The 10,436-nt window shown below is 42.0% G+C and overlaps 1 protein-coding gene across 2 annotated transcripts in view; it reads left to right on the top strand.

The window, feature by feature from the left end:
- abl1 (c-abl oncogene 1, non-receptor tyrosine kinase) overlaps nucleotides 1–10,436 on the top strand; it is a 32,848-nt gene continuing 22,412 nt past the window's right edge. Inside the window, exons 1-2 of one of the 2 annotated variants that reach the window (XM_034601441.1) lie at nucleotides 1–609; nucleotides 1,392–1,759. In XM_034601441.1, the coding sequence (XP_034457332.1) occupies nucleotides 1,633–1,759 (127 nt within the window). In that variant the 5' untranslated portion in view covers nucleotides 1–609; nucleotides 1,392–1,632. The remainder of the gene's footprint in view (nucleotides 610–1,391; nucleotides 1,760–10,436) is intronic. The other variant, XM_034601442.1, reaches the window with a different exon arrangement.

Here is a 10,436-nt window from a genome sequence, read left to right as displayed (position 1 = left end):
TAGCCCACGCACGCAGGTGACGTCACGCGTCGCCCCACCCACATATTTCTGTAAACCACCTTGCATATGAAGTATGGCGGCCTCAGCCACACAGACACGACTCGGCCAAAGTTTGTTACTCACACTTTCACGCGGGGGCAATGAGTGAGTCCGCGGACCGAGGGCTCGGCAACGAAGAGCTCGGCGACCGTCACCAGAGGGAAGGAGCCGCGGGAAGGGACGTCGCTGTGTCGCCGGATGAGTTCCCCCGATCTCCCTTCGCCTCCCTGATTGAAGTGCCTTCAGTCCGGGTACCACAGGGAAAGAAGCTCCGCAAGACGAGGAGAGAGGACACGGAAGTCTAGAACTAACTCGCTCGCGAGGCTCCGGAGAAACCCCGCTGCAAAACGTGTCAGCCCGCGGGGGTTGGAACTGTTCCTGTGAGACACTAAAGTGCACTTGTCGTGACTTTTTAAAAACCCAGCGTGTTCCGCAGCCGGAGCCAACTGTTGACTGCTCGGTGGGCATTTAAGGCTCCGGCGCTGCTAACGTGAGTTAGCCTCCATGGCTACCTTCAATACTAGCTTGAGGTCGCCAGCTAACCAGCAACATACATGTTTGTCTGGACGTGTAAGTTTCTGCTCACGCTTTTCTCTTCTCCTGAAGTTTGTAACCAGCTTTCAAAAGTTTGTAATAAGTGGTCAATAAGGCTGTTTTGTTCACTTCAGTGCTTACTGCTCCTGATTTAATGTTTTCTGACATTGCTTTTGTATTAAAGTAAGTTGCCCAGGGACAATAGGGTCAAGGCTAACAATAGTTAACGCTCGGCTGCCTTTCACTGACCTTCTTTTCCTCCATTCTCTGCATCTAGCACTTTGTCTTGGGTGCAAATCAACGTCTTCTTGATACCAGTGTGACCTGCATCACTCTTAAGGGTCACCAACGTTAGCTTGTCACATAAAGAGGTTGATATGCATTATAAAGATGAAATTCAGTTGCATCTTAAATACTAGAGGGGAGTGGGGGGTTTTATGCAGAAGGACGCACATTTATTGACAGTGGTGTCCAAAAGACCACTTTCCCATCCAACTAAATGGGAAGATGCTTCTGGTAGTGGGGTTTAAAACAGCTCTACTGACCACATTGAAGTAGGACATTTAAAAAAATCTATACTTTCTGCAGGTTAAGCATGATACAAGTTATTTTGCACAGAAACCTATGCGACTAATTGCTTGGATTAATTGCTTATTTCATCATGCACATGTTTAATTCACCTCAAATTCATTGTGAGTGTTGTTTACAGGTTAAATGGAAGTCAGAATAACTTTGTAAAGCATTTTTTCAATTTGAAAATATCACACCGTTCTTAATGAAATCCTTGCTGAACTGACATTGTGTTTTTTTCCTTCTAGATTCCCATGAAAAGTCTTCGTCTGACCCATGAAGCAGTCGGGCTCCATTAATGCATGATAAACAGAGACATACTGGAGTAATAGGGATCTGCATAGGTGACCCGCATCACCCACACTACAGGAGAAGACAGACTGAGTCAGGGAAAGGGGCTCCCCTCCCTGCCTGGGGGGCCAACTTCTGGACGGTGAGCAACCGAGTCCAGCTTGGAGAGTCCCGGCTGCGGCCTGGCACTCTGCCCTTATGGGGCAGCAGCCGGGGAAGTTTGTAGGGGACCAGAGGAGACCCAGTCTGCCGGCCTTTATTAAGGGTGGGAAGAGAGAATCATCACGTCATGGGACTCAGCCCTGTAATGTTTTTACTGTGCACGGTAAGAGCAAAATGGTTGCTTATCATTGATAGCATTTTTAAAACACTGCCACACTGTAAACAATTTTATCGGTTGTACAGGTATGTGCAGCCAGAAGCCTAGAATCACACACATTCTGGCTTCCTGTAGTCTGTCTGTCACTTTGCTTTTCAACAAGTTCAACAACAAAGTTAACATGAGCACCCGTCTGACAGTGAAGTGATGAAAGTTGAGAAAGAACAAGAAACCTGTATGTGGAAGATGTTGCCATGCATACATATAAATTGTAAGCATGTACACACAGTATATCAACACAACTGTAGTTGCATCATCTTGTATGCAGCTTGCTGGCTGAACAACAGATTTGCGGTTGCGTAACATGGGGAAGAGAAAGTGTTCACTTTAAAATATGCAATCGTGTTTTTCAACAGTCGCTATCAGACTTGACACATGGTAACGCTTAATATGGTTTGATGAATCTGTGTCTTTGACAGGTCACTTGCTTGGTATTTGTTGTGATCGGTTGTCACTTGACCAATTCAAAGTGTTTGAATTCTTGGGAAATACTACACAACAACTCATGACCTACTGTGTTTTTACAAGGCCGCCTTTAATCAAGCATATAATGCGCGATAAACTGTAACCACTACGGTGTTGTATTGGTTCGGACACAGTAAACAACTGAGTTACTCTCAATGTGACGCAACAGTGAGTTCATTCAAATTCCTTAGTCGTGGCCTTTACTGGTACATTCACTGTAGCATTTAAAAAATATGTTGAACTGACTAGCACCAAGACAAAGTGAGTTCCTCCAGTTACATGTACCTTTTTTCTTTACTGGTTGATATTTATGATTGCATATTAACTTGGATTATTAATCCTCTGGGTAGCGATTTTCTCCATCTTTTTGTCACATAGAAATAAACAGCTGCAACTGGGACTCAACCATTTGAGCCCACAACACCTCATTAGAATATTATTGCTAAGATCCATCATCATATGAGGCAACTGTCAAAATCAATTTAAAAAGAGTTCTTCTGAGACTGTTCCATTATGATGAAGGGTTACTATATACCAGGATGGCTGTGAACCATGTGGCCAGTATAGCTGATGATTTGCACACAGAGCGATCAGAGACATCTTAAACCATAGATAGATTCAATCGTTCCCAGTTCTTACCCTTGATCCTCACTAACCCTGACTGGATTGAAGAGCAGTTGGAGAACAATTTGGAAACATTCATTAAATAACACATGTACATCTATGTAGTAAAGCATCTTCTGCAGTGCGTGTGGTGGAACTCAACAGTGTTTCCTCATTTTTTTTGCACACGATGCTGAGTTGTGTGGTACCACAGAGGGCTATATGATATTCTGCACTTGGCAATGAATTTACAGGCTGTGTCAAAAATCATTCACCATTGTCTGTGTAGAGAATATAAAGTGAATGTGTAGATCACTTCTCCCTCACAAATCCTTCAGGCTCATTGGAAATGACCGTTTGGTATTTTGGTTTGCTATTTTTTAATTGAGAAAAATAAAAAGGCAAAAGTTCAGACGGCTCCCAGACAAAAACAAATCTGAAATTGATAGTAAATATGTGAATGATTTCAGTCATAGTATCCTCAGAGCCTCATTTGCCTCAGGGCCAGGCTGGCATGCTGCTGGCACCTCATTGGGCTCTACAAAACATAGATGTCGTACCTGGTGATGTTTCTTCCAGGCTTCGTGTATCTTCTAGTCCATGACCATATAAAGCAGTGTGTCTGTTACCTGGCTAGAACTCTTTGTTTCTTCTCAATCCATATTTCATGACATTTTTATAGCATGGCAGTGCACAGAAAGCAGACGTTTGAAGCCTCAAACATAACCTTCAGAAAGCAGAAGTGAACTCATTATGTACTTCACCTTTTATCGTCAGTGGTTTGTTATTTACTAGTTCTGGCTTATGAAAATACCTTTTGTAATGCTCTTTTAATTTATGGCCCAGAATAGCACAACACACACAATATAACCATGGTAAATGCATGATTTGTTCTCTAACATAAATCTGACTAGAAATAATAGAAGTTTCTTATGCAACTATGCCCATAAACTTTTGCTTGAACTATAATTGATAAAGTAATTAATATTAAGTTGGAGGCTATCACAATGAAAACTAAAATCTAGATTCTTCCTCTAGTGTCATAAATGCGGAACCATTTTTTGATAATTTTTTTTTTTTTTAACAGTTGAGAGATAAAGCTGTAGCAGATGCATGCCATGCATCCAGCTAAACTGATAAGTTTACCAAATGTGTCTGTATGGCTGTGATTGCCACGGCAGGAATACTTTCCACTGACTCTTTAACGTCTTGCATAACACAGAGGGGGACAGGACAGGGAAGGTCAGAAAAACAGAATGAAACCTTTTGCCAGTAAGTGGATCGAATTTGGCAAAGGGTCAGTGACACGGGGCCTATTTGTTTTCCCTCTCTGCCCCTTTCCTCCTGCGATGAGCAGGTTAGACCATGAGAGGGGATGTGCAAGAGGAGGGCAATATCAACACATGATTTGACGTCTTTGTGTTTTTATTTCTTCCCGTTGAGCCCCAACTAGTTAAGAGTCAGCCAGCAAGCGCCATGCAGCTTCTCCGCAGGCAGGTTCAGACCTCTGCATGCAGCTGCCTGCGAGAGAGACAAGAGGCAGCGGAGGGCAAGCAAAGACCTGTCTCTGTTCTTGGCACCTCTGTACTGTACAGTGGGGAGGTATGATCTCAATGGCTAGCTAGCACACATTGCAAGGACTGAGCAGGGGAGTGAATTTACGGAAACATTGCATTCAGATAATGTAGTATGCTCTTAAATTCACCAACTTGCTATTTGATGGATTAAGTATTGGATTATGAACTGCAGTAGGTTACAAGGCATGTTTAAAACCAAGTCTGAACCCAACAGTTGAAGGTAGTTGAACATTTCTTTCTAGTCTAATTTTGACTTGTGTATGTTAACTTGTAGTTACAACAATGCATATTGGATTATTTCTGACTCTTGGCGGTTATCTGCTGAAACTGACCATCTATCATTACTATATTTGTATGCTTGCAACCTTTCTTCTACATATTATCTCTGCCACATAATTTTATATATGGAAGTCTATAAATAAATAAATAAAATAAATAAAAATTATATTCTAAATGGTGTATCTCGAATGGGAGGTTAGGATAAGCTGTACTTTACCTGAATATTAAATCACTGATCTTTGTTATTTCTCTAATTGAAGCAAAATCTTATACTTTTAACAAATGTATGCTTCTCTCTTTCCACTCAGATTTTTTTGGGTTCATTATATTGAACAACAATATGTCACTGAAATGCTATAGGAAGTGGAATTGCTTTGCAGAACTGCTTCATGAAAGAATTTTTGTTTGCCATTCCACTGAGAAGGAAATGAGGAACTAGAAAAGCTAAGTGGGATTTGTGGGTTATAGGGTTTGAAGGAAAGATGATCTACTTTTTAAGGCTCACATCAACAACTGATTTATAGTATTTGAAGTGTCCACATTTTGATTGAATAAAGGGGAAAAATTGCCCCCTGGTGGCTACATTTATTAATGCTTACTGAAAATGTGTGTGGTACACTGCAGCTGTGACACAATGTTAAGAATACTTTGGTAAATGTTATGTTTTCTTATTAAGTCTCTTTGTATGGAATAATTATTTCAGCTAGAATAAGACTAATGGGCCTGTGTGAGTGGAACACATGGTGGGAAGTGAGGAATATTTTGGGATGTTTATGCACTGGTGAGTCCCTTTCTTTGGAATAAGTTCGCTGCCATGTTGGAATTCCTTATGCATTAAGAATTGCGTACCACAGGGCAAACGTCAGACTTACTAACATATAACCCAGATAAGCCTCATCTTTTGCCACACTTCTCTTGTTTTAAGGAAGACACCATCACAGGCTCTGATCATGGTTTCATATTATATCACTGGTGTCTGACCAAATGGAAATTTGACTTGCAAGCGCTGCATTCTAACACAATGAGACTATAACACAGCCAAAGCAAACACATTCCTGGCAAGTTTCAGTAATATAACGTCTAATGCAAACCATACAGCAAGTTTCTGAACTCTGACGCATTACGTCACTCTAGATCTTAAAGAACGTAGATTGCACAGTTTATTCGGTCATTTTGTTCATGAAAATATGCCTTTGTATGAAGCTTAAGCTATTATCTGTAAAACCCCCTATAACAACCGTACTACAAGAAAACCGTGACAGCTGGAAACAGTGTAAGAGTTAAGCAGATGGCGGCTTTGGCATGTGATTGGCTACTGATTATCTTCGTTGCCTCAAATTTGAACTACTTTTACTGATAGACTACAAAAAGAGGGCAGTGTCAACCTGTGGTCATCAGTCAGACGAGTTGGATTGCAGCAAACTTAGAAACCTCTGACAGGTCGCTTCTTGCTTGGACAGGTCTCAGTATGGGCACAAGAGGGCTTTTCCTCTTACTCATAGGCTTCACCCCACAATTTCTCTCTGGTGGACGCCTGCAGGCTACCCTGGCGGAGCTTCAAGTATGTTCAAGGCACGTTATAATGTGGGGATAAAGGAAGATGACACCCGACACATTCATTGTCTTTATCTGCTGCTTTCTATTTTGGGCCAACAGGTTCTGGAGCAGCATGCACAGAGCAGAAAATGCAAAAACACAATATACTGACGACAAACAGGCAGTCACAATCATTCTGGACAAATTATTAAAACTTTATTGACTTTTCATGTCTTTGGAGGACATGAAGACAAATCGATGCGCAACTCTTCACCTCAATGTTTCTGTATCCAACTGGCTAAATCCGTATGATGTCTGGATCTTGATACAATGTCGTGATCTGAACATCTGCATTCATTTTCATGCATATATATATGAATTAAAGCCAGATTGGTAATAAAGATAGGACCATTGGATGTTAACATCTTGCTCATTAAACTGGCAGGTTTCTTGATCCACTCAAGGCTTTAATTTGATGGTTGCTAAGGTACATTCACTTTAGTGTGTGTGTGTGTGTGTGCGCGTGCGTGCGTGCGTGCGTGCTCTCTCTGCTGCATTCGTCATGTATGCAGGAAGTGAATCAATTTCTCTTTTAGTCTGTAACTGGCTCTTTCTTGGCTGGAACTCGAGGAATCTATACAGTCTAGACACCAAATCTCCTCCCATGATCCCTGTGGGTCCTGAAGATGGGAGGTGGGGGTCTGTGTGTGTGTGTGTGTGTGTGTGTGTGTGTGTGTGTGTGTGTGTGTGTGTGTGTGTGTGTGTGTGTGTGTGTGTGTGTGTGTGTGTGTGTGTGTGTGTGTGTGTGTGTGTGTGTGTGTGTGTGTGTGTGTGTACCCACGTACATACCCACTCAGCAGCAGGCGCCTCCTTGTAATACTCATTCAGCCCAGCTGTTAGGCCCCTGGTGGCTTGTCCCTCACCATCTCTGGTCATGTGTCCAAACTAGTGGGTAGACACACACACACACACACACACACACACTCACTCACACTCTCCCCTGTGTAACTCAACTATCTTGTTTGCTTCCTACTTAACTTTGACCGTGGCTCTGTTGTCTTTTGTGATTCCATTTTGACAGGTGAACCTTTAAAGATTTAGTGCTGATATCTTAATAATGCGTCAGAAAGCAAGTGTGTTTTGTGTGTGAGGCACATTTGTCCTTGCCGGATGACACCTCGCTGATTAGTAAGTGTCTCCCCCTCTCATCAAGTCTTAACCACCTGGAAAAGGAGCCTGCTTTATTACCACAGTGGCTGATGACTAGCCAAAACAGCTGTGTTTATAAATCAAGGTTGTCAAGGTAGTCGCGAGTTCTCTCTTCTCATGAGGGCCACAAGGACCTAAACGCAGTCATGTACTGGTGCATTAAGTATGAAAAGGGATGACAAACGTACGTACAGTATTTGATCATGTTCAGATCTGAAAGAAGAAGAAGTCCTAATTGTGAAATTAATGTAGTTCTTCAAAAATGAAATCATGACCCCCACATTTTCTTGTCCTTTGTTGTAAGGAATTTGAAGAAAATTGGTGTTTGGAAGTAGAATGAAATGAGATGAATGAGTAATCGATTCTGAAGTCCTGTCGTCAGAGGAGGAGTTTACACTGACGGGGCACAATTATTATGGTGTCAGGCATGTGGTATTGAGCAAGCTCACCCTGTCTCATGCAATTAAACATTACCAGTGTTTTTGTCAATTGTCTTTGTGCTATACATTGTGAAAAGTTAGATTGATTGAAGATTAAAATACACAAACACAGTGTCCTTTTTCAAATGGCAGTAACAGTGATGAGCTGTAAACAGACATTTTAAACTCGTCCTATTAAGAGAGGCCTATGTAAGTAGAAGCATGAACAATGGCTCTGTTTTGTTTGTGTCACACTAAGTCATCGCAGCGAGCCAGCATGTAAAGTACCAGGAAAGAAGCTGCTACATGTGATTCAGTTAGTGCTAATTTTATCTACACTCGCACTCTTTCTACTGTTACATGTGGAAATGCTGTGCGTGATAAAGGCCTGTTGTTGTGTCGTGTTATAGGATCATTATGACTATTATCCTTAATGGATTCCTGGCCTATGGCTTCGTGTAGTGAATCACGTTCGTATGTGATCTTGTGCACCAGAGGTGTATTGAGAAATATCGCCTATTTTGCTCCAAAGAAAAAGAGAGAGAGAGTTGAACACAGGGCAAGCCACAGCAGTGGAGTGAAGAATGTGACCTCTTGTGCATTCCTCTCTCAAATAACTGGTGCAATCCCCCTCCCTCTCTACCTCCTTTCTTTCTTTCCTTCTTTTTCTTTTCTACCCTTCCTCCTTTTGTCCCTTTTTTAGTTTGCATTGTCTCTCCATTTCTTTGTCTTGCTCTCATTCTACGCTTTTATTAAGTGGATTTTATTGCACATGGAAAACAATAGCAGAAACCAGCAACAGGCTAAATTAATGAAAATCAGCAGACAATAAGGGAGCACTCAAAAATGTCACAGTTTGAAACGGCAAACAAAACATTAACACCAGGGAGTTTAAGTGCATCAGCAGTAGAATAAAGCACAGTACATATGTTTTTGCTTTCAAGCTGCATAATGTTCTGTCTCTAAAGCTTAGACCAAAAGCTTCAAACTTCTAAAATTGAGAAATGATCAGCTAATGAAGTTGATTTTAAGGGGGGAAAAAATCTCAACTCTAAACAAAAGATGAAAAACCCCACAAAGGCTCAAACCAAAGCACATACATTGTTTTTCACAGAACAATTGAAAGTGTAATCACGTTGGATTAGAGACTAACAATCCTGTTGAGTCACTGACCATTGATTCTGTTACTTGATTCATTTCAGCATCTGTAACTTTATACATTATGAAATCCTGACTTGTGATTTCCCCTTTTCAAAGCTCTGGGGATGCATCACTCAAAATGTCAGCGACTTGTTTTAATATTCACTTTGGGGGCATACTTTTTACTTTATTCTTTCCAGTCCTGGGGCAGATTTTTGTTATGTTTCGTCTTAATTGTCAAATCTCAAGTCCCCCACAGTGAGAGGCCACGAGCGTTACCCTCTTCTTCTTCACTTTGCTTGCTAACCCGTTATTGTACACACACATAAATATACAGCACAAACGATACGTACATGCATGGCGAGAACCTCCAAGTTGGCTTAGGAATGCAGCATGGGAGCCCTTCGCCACCTGGGTCCACATGCACAGACTCTCACACACACTCACACACAAGCACAGGAAAATAACACCCCCCTTGTTCTTTGCTCCATGTCCGAGCAGGCAGCTCCAGACACAGCTGTTGCTTTCCCTGCAGACAACCTGCTACCTTGGATGCCAGCTCTGTCTTTTGTCTTACACTGAGAATTCTCGCTTTTTCTACGTATAGTTTATTTCCACTGAGCAGTAATAAACCAAATCCTGTCCTATAGGCATCGTCTGGCCCGTTACGTTATCGTCTGGTTTGTTTTTTTTCACTCCTCACTCCAGTCCATACAGTACTGGTATGCTGTGCTGTCCCTCTGTGTTGTGTTAAGCTCATCCTCATAGAGCTATAAGAGGGTGCCTGCTTAGCAAGCTGCATCTGGATCCACTTAGACACAAAGAAGAGCCGAAGCAGCTCCACTGCTGCAGCCTGAAAAACCTCATAGCCAGAGTCGCTCCTCCGCCTGTTTCTGTTTTTACCCTAATGGGCACGCAGACAAACGGGGTCTTTCTCCAGGCATCTATAGATAACATCTCAGACACACTTACAGCCTTTCCTCAGCCCTGTTTATTTCCCTTCAAAGTGTTGTCTCAAAGTAATAGATGCTTCTGTGCTGGTTCTCTCTTCCAAAGTCTGTTTTGTTGCAAATCTCCATCTCATGCATATACAAGCATAGTTTTCCTTGCTTCTCTGCCTTTTAAGAGTTTGGCTCTCTTGGTCGGCACACTCGTAAAACAATTGAATATAAAAAGATGTGCTTTTTTCCCCCCAGTACTCTGGGTCAATTTGAGCACTTAAGCAGAGTTGTGACAATGACTTGATAAACACCTTTCTCTCGCCACACAAACACACACACAAAGGTTGCTATTGCGGAGTACGGCAAATTTTTCTGGCCTCTCTTTTGCCCTCCTTATTTTCTCGGACCATTTCAACACCGATGAATTAGCACGGCATTTTACCCCTGACAAATG

This window comes from Hippoglossus hippoglossus, chromosome 12 (assembly GCF_009819705.1).
Source record: "Hippoglossus hippoglossus isolate fHipHip1 chromosome 12, fHipHip1.pri, whole genome shotgun sequence".
In the NCBI taxonomy this organism is placed as follows: Eukaryota; Metazoa; Chordata; class Actinopteri; order Pleuronectiformes; family Pleuronectidae; genus Hippoglossus; species Hippoglossus hippoglossus.
Note: the sequence above shows the minus strand (reverse complement) of the source record. Positions and strands in the feature narration are given on the sequence as shown.